Below are 19,126 nucleotides of genomic sequence, written 5' to 3'. Positions count from 1 at the left end.
TTGGAAGTGGAGCAGCTGGGACTCGAACTGATGCCCATATGGGATGCCGGCACTATAGGCGGTGGCTTTACCTGCTATACCATAGTGCGAACTCCAAGAAATATTCTTAAATATGGCATTGGGGGGCCGGTGCAGGGTAAGGCTGCCTCCTGCAGTGCTGGTATCCCATATGGGTGCCAGTTCTAGTCCCTGCTGCTGCACTTCCAATTCAACTCTGCTATGGCCTGGGAAGACAGTGGAAGATGGCCCAAGCCCTTGGGCCCCCTGCACCCAGGTGAGAGACCCGGAAGAAGCTCTTGGCTCCTGGCTTTGGGTCGGTGCAGCTCCGGCCCTTGTAGCCATTTGGGGAGTGAGCCAGCAGATAGAGGACCTCTCTCTCTCTCTCTCTCTCTCTCTCTGCCTTCCACATAAATAACTAAATCTTAATATATATATATATTATATATATATATGGCATTGGTACTACCAAAGATCAACAATCCAAGCACAAGATGAGAGTAGTTTTGAGCAGTGAATGAGGTATTGAGGATCTATACACAGCAACTTGGATGTGTACTCAGATACTATGATTCAGAGATGAGTGTGGTATTTTGTCATTCAATAATCATGCTTATCCAATTCACTTTATTGAGATGAACAATTTAATAAACAGCTGTCAAGTCGGAAGATGAGATTCTCCTTGATTAGGTAAGATATTTAGACCTGGCAATGGAACAATTTGCAAATAAAGCCATAGTAACCAGTTAGATCATTCAAGGGAAAACCAAATGCAGTTTGGGGGCTGGAGGTGTTTAACTTCCTGAAAACACTCAAAATTCTGCAGACAACAAAAATCTGGTTGTTCCTGATTTGTTGGTACTATTCTTCTCACTTACATAGCTCAACAGATCACAACTGAGTCTAACAACTCAGATTTAAACTTCAAACACTGGTGGAATTTTCTTAAGATAAATAATAATAGATAAATAATCCAATAAATAGCTTACTTAATGTACCAAGTAAAATTCAAATTATAGAAGCACTTGCAGTGACTATTTACGTGAACCTGCCCACACTTCAACAGGAAAGTACAAAGCCTATTTTTATTGCTTAATAAAAGCATGGCCTTTGAATTGACATGTACTTGTAAACAATCAAATTTAGTTGAGACTTAAAATTGCTTTTTTCATCTTTCCTGGTTTGTCCTCTTACTTCCATGATTTCTTAAGCAGATAAAAAGCCTCTTTTAAACAGATTATGATATTACAGCTAACAAAACAACATAAGAACACTGGATACTTTAAAAGTTATTAAAAACTTCATTATGATTATTTAGGATCGTAATAATACAGTATGATATGGCTTGAATTCATTCCCAATGGAATAAGTTACTGCTTTTTAATTTTACTTCCCCATATTTTCTTTTCGAAGAAAAGAATACCTTCCCTCATCATTGGTTTCTAATAATAATCAAAAGTGAACTAATTTTGGCTCCCAACAGAATTCTATGGGAACACCTTCTCTTACACCTTCAAATGCCAAAAGTGCTTACAAAAAAGGGAAAAGAATTATTGGGGGTAATTAAAGCACACAGGAATTTGTCATCGCCGGGGAGCCAGACAGATTTCTTTCTTTTTTCTCTAATTTCAAAGGAGTGCAATTAGACGGCCAGGTAAAGCGCAAAGGTCGAGGTTTCATGTTTATAGCACCTGGGCCGGTTCGCCGGTTGGCTCGGTATCCTGCTGTGGCCTCCACGTTCCCCTTCCAGACCGGCCACCCGGCCCCAGGCCCCCGTTCTTCCAGGCTCCAGAGAGGCGCTCCTCCTCAGCCTCTCCGGCGGCCATGAGGTCTACCTGCCGGCCGGCCCGGGAAGCGAGCACCTGAGCGCGGGACACCTGGGGCGGCGGTGGCACCCTACGGCCGCGCCGGGGCTGGGGGAGGCGCGCCCGCTGCCAGCCCCCGCCCCCGGCGCTGACTCATCGCCGCGCGTCGCCGGGCGGAGGTGAGCAGCCCGGGATGCGGCCGAGAGGCGGGGCCGCCAGGTCGGGCAGGTCCGCGCCCCGCCCCGCCGCGCGCCCAGAGCGCGCAGTCCCTCGGCGAGCTCGCACCTTCGCCTCAGTCCCGGGGCCACCTCGCCGGCGTCCTCCCGACGCGGACTCAGGCGCCGCCGGCCTCGCACCACTCGGCCAGCCAGAGGGCTCCACGCGCCCCTACTCGCTCCTCCGCGCGCTCTCCAGCGCGTCCCCGGCCTCCCCGGACCCCTCTCTTCTGGCGCGCTCAGAGCATGGCGCCCCCCCAGGTCCTCGCGTTCGGGCTCCTGCTCGCGGCGGCGATGGCCACTGCTCAAGGTGAGGCACGCACTTGGAACTCGGTTGTGGAGTTGGGCCGGGGCATGGCCGCCGTCAGTTCCCGGGACTGGGATAATGGAGAGGGGAGCGAAGGGCCGCGATTTCCCCGCCTGGAGACCCCGGGCATGGCCCCTGCGCACCGCGGCGGCGGGACGGGGCAGCCTCACGAAGCCGCTCTGCGCGCCTCTCCAGCGCAGTGGCCAGGGCGGACGGGCATCCTGCGGCCCCAGAACCTGCGCCTTACGTCGGGGCGTGCCCCCCATCTCCGCCGGCAGCGGACTTGGGGTTCCAAGTCCCAAACCGGCCCGCGCCGGCAGCGGAGTCCCCGCGACCGCGACCTGCCGGCCCGCCCCTTCCCCGGGCACCTGCGGCGGGCCCCGGATGTGGGCCGCGGGCGCGGACAGGTAGCTGCTGGGAGGCCGCCAGGGCCGCTAAGCTCCTGCGCGCGGGAGACCGGCCACCTGCGGCCTGTAGGGCGAGTAGGGCCAGCTTCATCGTGGGGAACGCAGAGGTGAGGATAGATGGGGGACTTATCAACATCGTCCCACCACCTGGAGGATCCCCTGCTTGACATTCGGGTGTATTTTTCCTTTTAGACTTTGCCCTTAAACCTAAACACGTAGTTTCTACCTTGATTGTTTAACGTACATAACCTTTAGAGTTTCCCACTTCCTTTGGGGACATGGTGGAGTGGTTGGTCGCGCTGGCGACCAAGTGCCGGCCTTGTAATTCGATTCCCCCTTTTTGTACCTTGGAGCACGAGACTTGACCGCCACCGCCGTCTTCTGATTTGTGTGTCAGACGGTTCCTGGAGTGGACAATTGCACAAGCTCTGGGAAGTCTTTTCTGTTCCCACCAGCAGAACGGCCTGAATTCGTTCATTACACTTTCAAACTAACGCAGCTTCCTTAGTTTTCTAGCTTCAGTCTGGGACTAAATACTTAATCTTGAATTGCTTTAAAGGGTGATAGCTGCTATTGCCTTTTGTTCAAAAATCGGCACTTGACTGCTATGCTTTTTTTTTTTTAACACTGATCTCGGAACTGACATAGCCAAGGGCTCACTATTTTTTTTTTTTTTAATTATTTATTTATTTATTTGAGAAGGAGAGAAAGAGAGATCTTCCATTTCCTAGTTCACTTCCCAAATGGCTGTAACAGCCAAGGCCGGGGCTAGGGCTAGGGCTGGGGCTAGGGCTAGGGCTGGGGCTGGGGCTGGGCCGGGCCCGGCCAGGCCAAAGCCAGGAGCCAGAAGCTTACCACAGATCATGTGGGTGCAGGAGCCCGAAGCCTTAGGCCATCCTCAGCTCCTTTCCCAGGCACGTTAGCAGGGAGCTGGTCAGGAAGTGGAGCAGCTGGGATTTGAACCGTTGTCCACATGGAGTGCAGGGGCAGCAGACAGATGCTTAACCTGCTGCACCACAGCAATGACCCTCTGCTTTAACTTTCACATTACCTGGGAATGAAAAATGTGTTTGGAACAAGTGTAGTGCTGCATAACGTGATTACAGTTTTTTTTTTTTTAAAGGTTTTATTTATTTATTTGGGAGGTAGAGATACAGAGAGTGAGAGGAGAAAGAGAAAGGTCCTCCATCCACTGGTTCACCCCTCAGATGGCTGCAACTGCCGGAGCTGCACCAGTCTGAAGCCAGGAACCAGGAGCTTCTCCTGGTCTCTCACGCAGGTCCAGGGGCCCAAGGACTTGGACCATCTTCCACTGTTTTCCCAGGCTACAACAGAGAGCTGGATGGGAAGAGGAGCAGCTGGGACTAAAACCAGCGCTCATATGGGATGCCGGCGCCACAGCACCAGGTCCCATGACTACAATTTAAACAGAGAAATTGTAGCCAGTTAAGGGTACTTGTAATATGAAGGATCAATATAAATATTCTTGAGTTTGTCACATTATTATTATTATTATTTTTTTTTTTTTGACAGGCAGAGTGGACAGTGAGAGAGAGAGAGAGAGAAAGGTCTTCCTTTTTGCCGTTGGTTCACCCTCCAATGGCCGCCGCGGCCGGCGCGCTGCGGCCGGCGCACCGCGCTGATCCGATGGCAGGAGCCAGGAACCAGGTGCTTTTCCTGGTCTCCCATGGGGTGCAGGGCCCAAGCACCTGGGCCATCCTCCACTGCACTCCCTGGCCATAGCAGAGAGCTGGCCTGGAAGAGGGGCAACCGGGACAGAATCTGGCGCCCTGACCAGGTCTAGAACCCGGTGTGCCGGCGCCGCAAGGCGGAGGATTAGCCTAGTGAGCCGCGGCGCCGGCCGTCACATTTTTTTTTTAAAAAAGATTTATTTATTTGAAAGCAGAGTTAGAGAGAGAGGGAGAGACAGATCTTCCATCTGCCGGTTTTCTCCCCAAATGCCTGCAATGGCCAGGTCTGGGCCAGGCTGAAGGCAGGAACCAGGAGTTTCCTCTGGGTCTCCCACATGGATGCAGGGGCCCAAGGTTTTAGGTCATCTTCCAGGGCTTTCCCAGGCTCATCAGCAGTGCGCTGGATAGGAAGTGGAGCAGCTAGGACTGAAACTGGTGCCCATGGGAGATGCCGGTGCTGTAGGCCTTGGCTTAACACACTGTATCACAGTGTCTGCTCCTGGGTTTTGTTTTTAGTAATTTAGCTGGCCCCTGGTTTTTGTTATTTTTCTTTAAAATATCATAACCCTGTGCCACAACACCTGCCCATGTTCTCAACTAGCCAAATAAAAGAAATTAGATGGGCATCCAAATTTGAATTTAAAATGAACTTTTTTAAAAAAGACTTATTTGAAAGCCAGACACACACACACACACACACACACACAGAAATCTTCTGTCTTCTGGTTCATTCTCCAGATGGCTACAATGGCCAGAGTTAGTCCAGGCCAAAGCCAGGAGCTTCATCTGGGTATCCCATGTGGGTGGCAGGGCCCCAAGGACTTGGGCCATCCTCTGCTGCTTTTCTCAGGCCATTAGCAAGAAGCTGGATTGGAAATGGAGCAGCTGGGACACACATGGGATGCCTATGTTATAGACAGTGGCTTTACCTACTGTGCCACAATGCTGGCCCCCTCAGATGAACTTTTGAGATAGCCAAAGTTACATCAACTAAACTGACATCAGTGCCCTAACAGGCTGTTTATTATCACTTTCAAAATCAGGTACTATGGTTTGATTTTAGTAAGGAAACCCACATACAGAGATACTCTCAAATGCTATTGGAAGTATCATTTTCCCAAGGTATTAAGGGATCTGAAGGTTGAGTAAATGTTCTTATTAAGTCTCAAATCAAGTATCCTTTATTTAGGAAAATAGGGTGAGAGGGAGGAAAATAGGGTGAGAGGGAGGAAATTCACAAATCCTAGAGTTGGAATTGTTGATTATTTTTATTTTAGAAAAGGCTTTGTATATGTAGCCAGACAGGGAATGAGCTGACACTAGGAATATCACAAAGGCAAGATGGATATGACTAAGGAGCTGTGTTTCTGGTTTAAAAATGTAGAATCAGGCCGGCACCTCAGCTCAATAGGCTAATCATCCGCCTGCGGTGCCGTCACTCTGGGTTCTAGTCCCGGTCGGGGTGGTGCCGGATTCTGTCCCGGTTGCCCCTCTTCCAGGCCAGCTCTCTGCTGTGGCTAGGGAGTGCAGTGGAGGATGGCCCAAGTGCTTGGGCCTTGCACCTGTATGGGAGACCAGGAGAAGCACTTGGCTCCTGGTTTCGGATCAGTGCGGTGCGCCGGCTGCAGCGGCCATTGGAGGGTGAACCAATGGCAAAGGAAGACCTTTCTCTCTGTCTGTCTCTCTCACTGTCCACTCTGCCTGTCAAAAAGAAAAAAAAAAAGTGGAATCAGGAACACATGTAGATTAGACTATGTGTCTGTATAATATAGGCAAACTACTTAGCAAGTGCATGGCACTTAGAGCCACTTAAATTATAGCTGAAAAATAAGACATTTGGGACCATTTTTTAAGGTTTGCTGTCAGAAAATAGTTTTTAGCTAGGACATCGAGTTGACAGTTGGGTTCATGTTTAAAGTGGATTTTTTTTGTGTGTGTGTGATATTCTAGACTGTATCTGTAAAAACTACAAGTTGACCACAAACTGCGTTGAGAAGAATGGTGACTGCCAGTGTACTTCAGTTGGTACACAGAATACCGTCCTTTGCTCCAAACGTAAGTAAAATGTCTTCTTGCTTTTCAACTAGGTTGTGACTTACTACTTTAATTGATCTACCTTGAACTGGAAGAGTTTTATTGGCTCAAATCTGAATCATATTATTTTATCAACGTTTTCTCCTATCTGAAATTTCTCTAGAAAATAAGCATGAAGGGATGTAAGTTTTTCAATAATCTTTGGCCCTGGGAGTTGAGTTCAATTGTTTTCCCTTCAAGTGTGACACTTGTGTTATTTTTGAGGCTGACTTTAAGCTTTCTTTTTTAGTGGCTTCCAAATGTCTGGTGATGAAGGCGGAAATGACTAGTTCAAAGTCCGGGCGAAGAGTGAAGCCTGAAGGAGCCATCCAGAACAACGACGGGCTTTATGACCCCGAGTGCGACGAGCAGGGGCTGTTTAAAGCCAAGCAGTGCAACGGCACCGCCACGTGCTGGTGTGTGAACACCGCTGGGGTCAGAAGGACCGACAAGGACACCGAAATAATGTGCTCCGAGCGAGTGAGGACCTAGTGAGTAGGGCTGCCGTGTCATTACGTGGATTTCTGAATACGTGCTCTGACTTCAATGCTTAGAAGTCGGGGGAGAGGAGCAGGTGTCTGGTGCAAACTCTCTACCCTCTCTCAGTCTCCAGCTGCCCAGCTGATGTCAGAGAGCTGATGTCATCCGTTTATGAATTTACTCTGTTACACACACACACACACACACACACACACACGAGGACACTTCAGGAAGTTCTTGGAAAATTAGAATAAAATGGTGCGTTTATTTCGTTAAGAAATCTTTGAAATACAGGCATAGTTTTTTCATAATCTGTATATCCACCGACTTTCAAAGGACCTTTATGTGCCTGGAAATACATATACTTATTTCCTATCTACATCCTAGTATACCTAATTTTCTTTTTATATTTACACTTAGCATTGTTTGATATTTTCAAGTTGGATTAATATTAAGTGTTTTAATAATTGAAGCTGTTTATATATTTGCTCAGTTGTACCTCAACAGTGAGGTATGGTTGTTTTAGAGATCAATGACAAGGAAAGGCCTGGAAACTGCAAACAGAGCACTCTGCACCTCTGTCCTCTGTCTTCTGGGACCTGTTTCAGTGCCTGTCTGTCCACTGGGACCGACCAGCATGGCTGGCTCAGCCTGGACTTCGTATGACCTTATATGTTGTGTCCAGAGAACAGAGGGTCTGTGTTATTGAGTTTCCTCCTGGACAGATTCCTATGAAAGGGATGTGAGGGCCAGGGAAGAAATTATGGGTTTATCTATCTACTACATAAGTCCTTTTTCTGTTCTACAATTCCACTTTTGAACTTTAGTACTGGCTTAAAAGGAAAATAGTGTAAAGGACAGAGATGTGGCAATCATTTGATGCTATCATTATCTTTCACAGCTGGATCATCATTGAACTAAAGCACAAATCAAGAGAGAAACCTTATGATACTCAAAGTTTGCAAACGTAAGTGTAGTTAAATACATCCTAATATCCTTCACACATGGTGCTGTTCTCGCTCACACCATTAGAAAAGCCAAGCCAAAATGCCTTTTCATATTTCTGGGAAATAAATAGTCATTTGAAATAGTTACAAGAAGAGAACAGGACCAGTGCTATAGCACAGTGTGTTAAGCCACTGTCTACAGCATCAGGATCCCATTTAGGTACTGGTTTGAGTCCTGGCTGCTCCACTTCTAATCTAGCTCTTTGCTAGTGGGCCTGGGAATGTAGCAGAGGATGGCCCAAGTTCTTGGGCCCCTGCATCCATGTGGGAGACCGGGAGAAAGCTTCTGGCTTCAGCCATTGCAGCCATTTGGAGAGTGAACCAGCGGATGAAAAACCTCTCTCTCTTTTTCTCTCTCTGTAATTCTTTCCTTTTTTTTTTTTTTTTTTAAAGATTTATTTATTTATTTATTTTGAAAGGCAGAGTTACAGAGAGGCAGAGGCAGAGAGAGAGGAGTCTTCCATCTGCTGGTTTACTCCCCAGATGGCCACAATAGCAGGAGCTGTGCCAATTGGAAGCCAGGATCCTTTAGCTTCCTCTGGGTTTCCCACATGGGTGCAGAGGCCCAGGGACTTGGGCCATCTTCTCCTGCTTTCCCAGGCCATAGCAAAGGGTGGATTGGAAGTGGAGCAGCCAGGACTTGGACTGGTGCCTGTATACGTTGATGGCACTGCAGGCAACAGCTTTACCTGCTATGCCACAGCGCCGGCCCTGGTACATTTTCTTTTTATATGTGTATGTGTGTGTGTGTGCTATCTCTATGTATAAATAGTCAAAGATCAAAAAGCTGTCTCTTAAATAACCACTGTATGATGATCAAATTTAGGAAATTTAATATATTGTGCCAGTTTTCTGATTGTTATCCTTTGTGGCAGTTTTCTCCCTTCTGACCCAGACCCCAATCCAAGATCACATATGACACTTAGTTGTCATGACTCTTGAGTCTCTTAATATGGAGTAGTTTCTTGGCCTTTCTCTTTCATGACATTGCCATATATATACACGTGTGTGTATGTATGTATGTATATAGTTATTTATTTTCATTTACTTTAAAGGAAGAGGAACAGAAAGAGAGAATGAACAGAATGAACCATCCACTGGTTCATTCCCCAAATGGCCACAATGGCTGGGCCAGGTCAAAGTCAGGAACCTGGAGCTCTATCCCGGTCTCCCACATGGGTGGCAGGGGTCCAAGGACCTGGCCATAATCTACTGCCTCTTAGGATGCATTAGCATGAAGCTGGTCAGAAGTGGAGTGGCTGGGACTGAAACCAGCACTTCTATATGGGATATGCAGGCACCCCAAGCAGCCCCTTAACCTGAAGTTCCACAACACGCTGCCCTGACAGTTATTTTTGAGCAGCATGGGAATTGTTTTATGGGATATCCCTCAGATTTGAATGTGTCTGACTTCTTAACTAAAAGCTGATTTTTGACAGAGATCTGTATCCCTCCCAAGTGGTCTTGTGTCCCTCCTCGTACTTTCCATCAGGAGGTGCATGTGTCCCCTTGTCCCTTTACTAAAAAATTAACTTTGGTTAAAGTGGTGTCCACCAACTTCCTCCACTATAGAGTTATCATTTTCCTCTTTGTAGTCAATAAGTCTACTGGCAGATATGTGGATACCACGTAAATGTTCTGTTTCAAATCAAACTTTACCTCAACAGTTCTGTCATCAATGGATGAATCTGGACTGTACCAATTATTATTAGGATAGTAACAAATGGCATAAAAGTTTTAACTTCAGTTAGTGACAATTCTAGACCTTGAACTAACTGTTTACTTAAGAAGTAGAGCGCCGGTGCCGCGGCTCAATAGGCTAATCCTCCACCTAGCTTCGCAGGCACACCGGGTTCTAGTCCCGGTCGGGGCGCCGGATTCTGTCCCAGTTGCCCCTCTTCCAGGCCAGCTCTCTGCTGTGGCCAGGGAGTGCAGTGAAGGATCACCCAAGTGCTTGGGCCCTGCACCCCATGGGAGACCAGGAGAAGCACCTGGCTCCTGGCTTCGGATCAGCGCGGTGTGCCGGCCGCAGTGCGCCAGCCGTGGCGGCCATTGGAGGGTGAACCAACGGCAAAGGAAGACCTTTTTCTCTGTCTGTCTCTCTCTCTCACTATCCACTCTGCCTGTCAAAAAAAAAAAAAAAAAAAGAAGTAGAGCTTTAGGGGCTGGCGTTTGGCCTGGTGGTTAAGACATCAAAGTTCCCTATCAGAGTGGTGGGCTCTGTAGCAGGCTTTAGCTCCTGATTCCAGCTTCCCACCAGTGTAGCCCCTGGGAGGCAGCAGTAATGACTCAAGTAGTTAGGTCCCTGAAATCCACATGGAAGACCTGGATTGAACTCCTGGCTCCTAGGTTTGGCCTGGCTTAGTCCCAGTCCCTGTGGGCATTTGGGGAGTGAACCAGAAGTTGGGACTTCCCTGTCTCTCTTTCTGTCAGATAAATAATTAAACAGTAGTGCTTCTCGGAAAGGCATTTAGCCTAGCCATTAGCATGTTGGTTAAGACACCTGTATCTCATGTAAGAACCAGGTTTGATTTCTGGTTCCTGATCCTGATTCTGTCTAGCTCACACCCCGGGAGGCATCAGATGGTTCAAGTAATTGAGTTCCTGCCTCCCACATTGGAGAATGAGTTCCTAGTTTCTTTAGCCTTGGCCTTTTGGGGGCAAGTTGAAGTTGCCTGTCACTCTGCAATTCAAATTAAAAGGAAAAGAAGGGGCCGGTGCTGTGGCGTAACAGGTAATACCAACACCTGCAGTGCTGGCATCCCACGTGGGTGCTGGTTCACTTCCGATGCAGCTCTCTGCTATGGCCTGAGAAAGCAGTAGAAGATGGCCAAGCCCCTGGGCCCCTGCACCTGTGTGGGAGACCCGGAAGAAGCTCCTGGCTTCAGATCAGCCCAGTTCTGGCCATTGCAGCCATTTGGGGAGTGAACCGGAGGGTAGAAGAGTTCTTTCTCTGCCTCTGCGTCTGCCTCTCTGTAACTCTTGCCTTTCAAATAAATAATAAATCTTTAGAAAAAAAAAAAGGAAAAGAAAAAGAAAAAGTAGTGCTTCTTATTGTTGGGTTGTACAAACTTATTTTTCTAAAACATGGACTTCTAATTATTTATAGTGCACTTCAGGAGCTCATCTCATCTCGTTATCTACTGGATCCTAAATTTATCACAAATATTCTGGTATGTTCCACCCTACCCCCAGTAAATGAGCTTTAGCAGAAAGTAGTGGGACAGTATAGTTTGAGTATAAATGACAGTTTAAGTCCTGGGCACTTAATGTGAAATTCCTGTTGTTATTTTTTTTCCCCATAGTCATTGAAAATTCCAGTTTTACCCTTAAATAAATGTAGTGCCTCTTAGCATCCCTAAAATGTGCCAGTCTCCTTACGCTGGGGACCCTTTCCGCATTTGCTTGTAGCACACACTTGCTTCATAATGCTATTCTGCTCCTGTTTAGTCTGGGATAAGGAACTAGTCCTTCCCACTAACCTTTCCTTAAGGCTTCCAACTCTGCTAAAGCAGAAAAAAAATACTTGAATAGTGTGATGGAACTCCTTCAAGGTGGTGCGAATTTGTTCTTAAATTCCTTTGGATTAAAATTGATACCATTTTTTAAAAAGCCCTTTAAAGGAAATATACTTTCCCTCTAAAATGAGAACACAGTAAAGGCATACTGGATTCATTATAAAATAGTTCTAATACAAAATGGCTACCTTGATAGCTTGTTTTAAAATCTTTTCAAAACAGAAAATTCTCTTGTGAAAAAGATGCATTGTAATTATGCTTGGTTTCATTCCTGAGTTGTCTCCTTGGACAGACTTGGAGACCTCCCAGAGATTTTTCAGAGAGCAGTGAATCTAATTATCCACTATGGAAAGGAGCACTGATGCATGTAGATTACAGAAAGACAACACTGAGTATTCTGTTTACTGAATAAGGATATGGTCTTATAATTTTGATAGTATTAATGTTAATTTATATTTTCCATTTTTCCTCAGTATGAAAATAATGTTATCACTATTGATCTGGTGCAAAATTCTTCTCAGAAAACTCAGAATGATGTGGACATAGCTGATGTGGCTTATTATTTTGAAAAAGATGTGGGTATACCTTTGCTTTATTCCTATATTCAGAAATATAACACCGTCTGTCACGCTGCAGTGGGTTTAAGATCTTTCGTCACCTTTTTCTCTGCATACAGAGATGAACCATACATCCAAGTGGTTCTTCTGCTGTATTTACATCTTTAAATAAATCAACTGTGTCCTGCTTGTCACTCACATACCTTTCTCACTTATGTATTTGTTCCTTCTTTCAAATTGTTCTGCCTAGACTATCTTCTCTTCCTTATATTTTTATTTCTTACCTCCTTGGTAGTTTGTGTGTGTGTCCTCCTCCTACATACATACATAAACAAGAGTCTGCGTTGAAAACGGTGGTGTGTCACTGATGTGATTAAAGCATGTTATTTATACTTTAGTGTTTCCTGATGAAATGTGAGATTTGCTTGAAAGTCATTTGCACTGGGTGGAGGGTGGGGAGACAGAAGGAAGAACAATGAAGGACGACGGTCCGTGTGTCGTGTTGTCGTGTTGTCGCATCTGCGTGATGGGTACTTGGGCTTCATTGCACAACTCTTTTTCAGATGGTCAAAGATTTCCTGAAATAAGCAGGTTTTTTTTTTTTGTTTTTTTTTTTTTTTTTTACATTTCAGAGGATCATATTGTTAACACTGAAACATTTTTGGTAGTAGTTCTTTGGGTAAACAGTTGAGTAACTATATGTGGCCAAGGTTAGATTTCTTTTTTTTTTTTTTAATGTTTTTCTCCTTTTCCATGCAGGTTAAAGGTGAATCCTTGATGCAGTCTTCCAACAAAATGGAGCTGAAAGTGAATGGGGAACAAGTGGAACTTGATCCTGGTTCAACTCTAATTTACTATGTTGATGAAAAAGCCCCTGAGTTTTCCATGCAGGGCCTGAAAGCTGGTATCATTGCTGTCATTGTTGTTGTGGCACTCGCGATCATTGCCGGGGTCGTCGTGCTGGTGAGTGCCGGGGAAGACAAGGCACGATTAAGGGGTTCTTTGAAGAACAGGGCATGGGAGGACGTTGCAAGCATGCTCCAGAAGCGTGCGAGTGAAGCAAGGGCTTCCTTTCTTAGAGTGCTCTGGGGTGAGACGATCCTTTGCATTTCTGATCCCTTTTTGACAAAAATCCCCTTTTTGAAGAAAGAGGAGGTCCTGATCTGAGAAAAGCTGGCTGGTGAGCAGCTCACAGGCCACCGTCAATTGTATAAGGCTGCAAATGACAAATGTTCTTCATCCTGCAAACAGCTCAGCACCTCTGCCAGGATTAGTGCAAAATTCTCAAATTCCCAAGCCCTTCCATGACATGTAACAGCAGAACAGTGAAAGTTAGCACAGAAGAGCTGAAAGTGGTAAATATGGAGCAACAGGTCCAATTGCAGATTAGCAAAGTGAACTTAGGGCTTCCGAGGAAGAAAGGGTACCTGAAGGCTGAGGCGCGTTCTTGGCAGGTGAGGATGATTCAGCGTCAGCAAGTCTCACAGCACAAGGACACGCAGAAGTAGATTCGAGGGTTTGGGAGTTTTCCACACTGGCTGTCCATCTGGAGGCAGACAAAATTGGACTCCACTTCACCCTTCTAGAGCTGGCCTGCTCCAGAAGTGTCTGGGAATGGCATGTCCAGAGCACGGTGGTGTGGAAGGAATCAGGCAGTACCCCCACACTCAGTCAGACAAGTTCCAGGTGGATTCCAGTCTAATGTGAAAAACTAAAACACATCTCAAGAAAATTAATTTAGCAAATTAATGATCTGAATGACCTATAGTGTGGGAAACCATGAAAGGCAAGAAATCTAGGCTCCATAAAGGGAAAAATATATGCATGAAAGTACTTCAAAAAGTTCATGGAAAATGGCATTTAAATTTATTTTGGTACAATAAAATTTTGAAATCCATACATAATTTTTTCAACGTATTCATTTTCCATAAACTTTGAAGACCCTGTGTGTGTGTATACACTGTGATTTCATTAAAATTAAACATTCTGGATGGTGAAGGTATTGTAAAGTATAAAATACCAGTGGTAGGCTAGGCAAAGTGTTCATGATGCATAAAACAAACATAGATATTATGCATAATGTCCAAAGAGTTGTCACAAGTTGGGAAAACCTAAAGTATGCCAATAGGTATGGATGGGTAAGTTATGGCAGAGGAATTTCCGATGGCAGATAACACTTGAAAGTTAAATCACAGAAATCTAATTATCCCATAGAAATGAAAGTACAGGTGCAATAAGGAAACATTCAGGATAAAACATTGCAGCGTTGCTTGCATGGTGATTCCGAAAAGCTAGTCATATCGGTCCTATCAAGGAAATGGTGGGGATGAATTCAGTCTGTATCTCTTGATCTGTAAGGGTCCCATGGTGTTGATAACAGGCTGTACAAAGGATGACATTACGTCATTCCCTGCATTCATATAGGTGCACATCAAACCTAAATTTCAGTAAAGATTATTAATTGTTTTCTTGGTTGTATGTGTGTGTGTGTTTTAGTTCATCTCATTAGTTTGTAGTAGACATTTTTTGGATTAATAGTATTTATGAATAGATTTTTAAATCAAATTTATTCAGATTGGAATCATGTCCATTAAAAGCATATATGTCAATTTAGACCAACCTCTGTTTTAAGAGCAATCCTAAAATAGTAATACTTTTTCTTCCATTCAGGTTATTTCCAGAAAGAAGAGAATGGCAAAGTATGAGAAGGCTGAGGTAAATGGATTATTTAAGTAATTAAAAGGCCCTGCGGAAGCTCTCACTCCTCCTCACCACTGTACCTTCCTAGACACTGATGGATCTCAGTTACCCAGCAGTGCCTTTGTAGCAGACTTCTCAGCGGGGCTTAGGCACAGTGGTGCAATGTGCTCTGAGTCTTCTTACACGAGTTCCATAGCACACACTTTAATATTGAATTGTCCCGTAGAAGAGAGGAATGGAAAACCCTTGACGTGTGTTTTACCAGGTTCAGCATTAGTGGAATCTTCTGGAGGTATGCTCTTGAGAGAAACTCACTAGCTAACAACCTGATCGACTGATATGATGTTTTAGTGTGTTTCATCAGTAGATTTGGATGTGAACACATTTGTCCTTGAACCATATCCGTCTATTTTCTGGACACTCCCCAGTTTTATGTATCTATATACAAGTTACCAGCTGCCTAATTTGGGGGCACTGTCTGAGAAATGTGTTTAAGTGATTTGCTGTGCAGACCTCAGAGTGTATTTGCATAAATAAGAGGTGTGAGGCTGCTACTGGCATAACATGGCATATTTTACAGTAAGCTTTTTTTTTTAAATCAGTAGAAGGGATACACTCTAAAATTACAATAAAAGTATAGTCAATACAGTAATCAGTAATAGCTGCTTGTCAGTATCTAGCATCTTGTACTGTGCATAATTGTGGGGTTGTACTATATTTTTACGTGAGCGCAGTGCAGGAGGTTCTCTACACCACCACAGCCACTAGCACATGAGTTGTGTGTTGCACCGCAGTGATAGGGTGGCTGTGATGCCACACTGCTGTGTATGCAGTCTGTGGTTGACTGAAACAGCCTTCTGCAGGGCGTGACTATAATTTATTTTTTTTAGATTGCTTTTTTAATTTGAGAGGTAGAGTTACAGACACAGAGAGGGAGAGATAGAGAGAAAGGTCTTCCATCTGCTGATTTACTCCTCAAATGGCCACAGTGGCAGGAGCTGGACCAATCCGAAGCCAGGAACCAGGAGCGTCTTCTGGTTCTCCCATGAAGGTGTAGGGGCCTAAGCACTTGGACCATCTTCCACTGCTTTCCCAGGCCATAGCAGAGCTGTATTGGAAGAGGAGCAGCCAGGACATGAACCAGCACCTAGATGGGATGCCAGCGCCACAGGTGGAGGCTCAGCCTACTACGCCACAGTGCTGGCCATATATATTTGATTTTTATTAATTTAATTGTATATGTGCCACTCACTGGTATTCTAGCAAATAACAAAGGAATAATGAAAAACCTAATAGAGGGCCGGCGCCGTGGCTCAATAGGCTAATCCTCCACCTTGCGGCGCCGGCACACCGGGTTCTAGTCCCGGTTGGGGCGCCGGATTCTGTCCCGGTTGCCCCTCTTCCAGGCCAGCTCTCTGCTATGGCCAGGGAGTGCAGTGGAGGATGGCCCAGGTGCTTGGGCCCTGCACCCCATGGGAGACCAGGAAAAGCACCTGGATCCTGGCTCCTGCCATCGGATCAGCGCGGTGCGCCGGCTGCAGCGGCGGCCATTGGAGGGTGAACCAACGGCAAAGGAAGACCTTTCTCTCTCTGTCTCTCTCTCTCACTGTCCACTCTGCCTGTCAGAAAAATAAAAAAAAAATAAAAAATAAAAGAAAAACCTAATAGAATCAGGGTGTTCTAATGTTTTCTTCCCATTCCATAGCAGATCATCTGTTTTTTCCTTGGTAGATGACCATGGTTCTAGGGTACTAGTCCTGAATTGAACTGGAAATAGGCAAACAGGACAGCTTTGTGGTGTTGTAGTTAACCACAATACAGGCTCGGGTTTGACAACTTCTTAGCTGGGAACGGCCTAATTTCTGTGTCTCCACATTTCCTCATCTGTACAATAGGATAGTACAGACCTCTTACAGGGATCCAATAAAGCTGTCTGCGGAGTGCTGGTCCCACGTTTGCCACATGGCAAGATGTTTGGGAACAGCGGCAGGAGTCGCTGCTCAGTTCTACCTGTAACTCACTGTATGACGGGGCACACGTTGCTTAACTCTGAGCTTCTGGAAAATGAAACACTGGTAATAGAAAATGAATTAATTCTTCCTAGCTGTAAAATTAAGTATACAGTTAGTAAAAAAAAAAAAAAAAACACAACTTTGCTATCTTAAATATTTAGTTTAAGTGCTTCTTTCCTTGGTTACGTTGGCCACTTTGTCTCAATAGTATCCTGGATCATGCATTGAGCATGTGTTTCCTTGTAATAAGGTTTTCTCCTTTTTTATTTAAATGAACTTACATGTTTTAAAATTTCTAATTCTTCCTTCTGTTTCAGATCAAAGAGATGGGTGAGATGCATAGGGAATATGATGGATAATGATTGTAATTTGAAGATTAACTGCAAGAAGGAAGATTAGCAAATGGACTCAGATGACAAATGTGTGAGCATGGGACGAGGAATGATCTTTGAAGGTTGCTATTTGGTTAGTTAACGTCACGTATTTGTGATAGTGAAACCTGTACTCCAAATATACGCAGCTTGAAATTGGCATTACCAATCTTAAAATTTGACCACAAGTGTTTTGTATTGTGAAGATCTAATATGAAACCATAGCCTGTACTACATAGTTACATTTATTTATGTGTAACACGCAAGGGTGTGCATGAAATAGAGTGAAATGACCACCTTACCATTTGTGATTCAAAGCTGCCTTTCTGTTTACTTTGAGTCTTGTACATACAAACTTTTTTTATGAACTACGAAATAAAACATTTTTAAATTGAATTTCCTAACTGAATCACATTGAATGTCAAATTTCACACACTATATATGAGGCAAGAGGTTAAAAAATGCACTGACTGCTAACCACAAATTAGAGTTTAGTATGACTGTTTAGAGTTGTTTGTATTCAATGTAAAATGTTGGCCGGCGCCGTGGCTCACTGGGCTAATCCTCCGCCTAACGGCGCCGGCACACCGGGTTCTAGTCCCGGTCGGGGTGCCGGATTCTGTCCCGGTTGCCCCTCTTCCAGGCCAGCCCTCTGCTGTGGCCAGGGAGTGCAGTGGAGGATGGCCCAGGTGCTTGGGCCCTGCACCCCATGGGAGACCAGGAAAAGCACCTGGCTCCTGACTCCTGCCATTGGATCAGCGCGGTGCGCCGGCCGCAGCGGCCATTGGAGGGTGAACCAACGGCAAAGGAAGACCTTTCTCTCTGTCTCTCTCTCTCACTGTCCACTCTGCCTGTCAAAAAAAAAAAAAAAATGTGAAATGTATGGGGCTAGTGTTGTGGTAAAGTGGATTAAGCCTCAACATAATCATATTTGAGTGATGGTTTGAGTCCTGGCTGCTCTGCTTCTGCTCCAGCTTCCAGCTAATGCAGCTAGGAAGGCAGCAGAAGATGGTCCAGGTGCTTATGCCTTTGCCTCCCATGTGGTAGACCAGATACAGTTCTGGTTACTGGTTTTGACCTGGTCCAGCCCAGGTTGCTGTAGCCATCTGGAGAACATAGAAGATATTTCTCTCACTCTCTCTGCCTTTCAGTTATATATGTATTTTTATAGATACATGTAGGTATATATAAATAAATTATGTAACCCAGAGGTGGGTATTTAGCCTAGTGTTTAAGATGCTAATTTCCCTTATCAGAGTGCTTGGTTCTGCTCCTGATGCCAGCTTCTTGCTAATGCAGCCACGGGGAGCAAATGGTTATGGGCCTATAACCACTATGGGTTTCTGCCATCCACAAGGAAGATGTGAATTAGGTTCCAAGTTCCTGGCTTCAGCTCTGTATGTTACAGGCATTTGAGGAATGAGCCTATGAATGGACACTCTCCCTCTCTCTGCCTTTGTCTCTCTTTTCACCTCTTCAGAAAAAATTGTATAGCCTGTAATGTAGAACTTTTAAATAGAACAATCAAGCAGTTTTATATGAATGAAATCTAGGATTCAGCCTTAGACATAATTGGCATTTCAGTATAACAGTTATAGAAAGAACTGCTGATTCTGTGATTGTGAAACAGGCTAAGAATATATCTTTTTTTTTTTTTTTGACAGGCAGAGTTAGAGAGAGACAGAGAGAAAGGTCTTCCTTTTCCATTGGTTCACCCCCCAAATGGCTGCCATGGCCAGTGCATTGCAGCCAGTGAGCCGATCTGAAGTCAGGAGCCAGGTGCTTCCTCCTGGTCTCCCATGCGGGTGCATGGCTCAAGGACTTGGGCCATCCTCCACTGCTTTCTTGGGCCACAGCAGAGAGCTGTCCTGGAAGAGGAGCAACCGGGACAGAATCCGGCGCCCCAAATGGGATTAGAACCCGGGGTGCCAGCACCGCAGGTGGAGGATTAGCCAAGTGAGCCACGGCGCCGGCCAGAATATATCA

At 45.5% G+C, this 19,126-nt stretch overlaps 1 protein-coding gene across 1 annotated transcript; it reads left to right on the top strand.

Annotated features, from left to right (window-relative positions):
* Window positions 1-1,979: 1,979 nt before the first annotated feature.
* Window positions 1,980-17,536, top strand: EPCAM (epithelial cell adhesion molecule). The gene is made up of 9 exons (XM_002709724.6): window positions 1,980-2,327; window positions 6,373-6,477; window positions 6,746-6,986; window positions 7,877-7,942; window positions 11,092-11,155; window positions 11,974-12,075; window positions 12,817-13,020; window positions 14,728-14,772; window positions 17,087-17,536. The coding sequence occupies exons 1-9, from the start codon at window positions 2,264-2,266 to the stop codon at window positions 17,126-17,128; spliced, it is 933 nt and encodes a 310-aa protein (XP_002709770.3). The 5' UTR covers window positions 1,980-2,263; the 3' UTR covers window positions 17,129-17,536.
* Window positions 17,537-19,126: the final 1,590 nt, after the last annotated feature.

The sequence above is a fragment of the Oryctolagus cuniculus genome, chromosome 2 (genome assembly GCF_051225735.1).
Source record: "Oryctolagus cuniculus isolate XC-2025 breed Fujian yellow rabbit chromosome 2, ASM5122573v1, whole genome shotgun sequence".
In the NCBI taxonomy this organism is placed as follows: domain Eukaryota; kingdom Metazoa; phylum Chordata; class Mammalia; order Lagomorpha; family Leporidae; genus Oryctolagus; species Oryctolagus cuniculus.
This window is presented reverse-complemented; position numbering and strand designations above follow the sequence as displayed.

Coding starts and splice junctions, on each gene's coding strand:
- EPCAM (XM_002709724.6), top strand. CDS start 2,264: ATGGCGCCCCCCCAGGTCCTCGCGTTCGGGCTCCTGCTCGCGGCGGCG. Junction 6,478..6,745: donor TACCGTCCTTTGCTCCAAAC/GTAAGTAAAATG, acceptor TTTCTTTTTTAG/TGGCTTCCAAATGTCTGGTG. Junction 7,943..11,091: donor GATACTCAAAGTTTGCAAAC/GTAAGTGTAGTT, acceptor AATTATTTATAG/TGCACTTCAGGAGCTCATCT.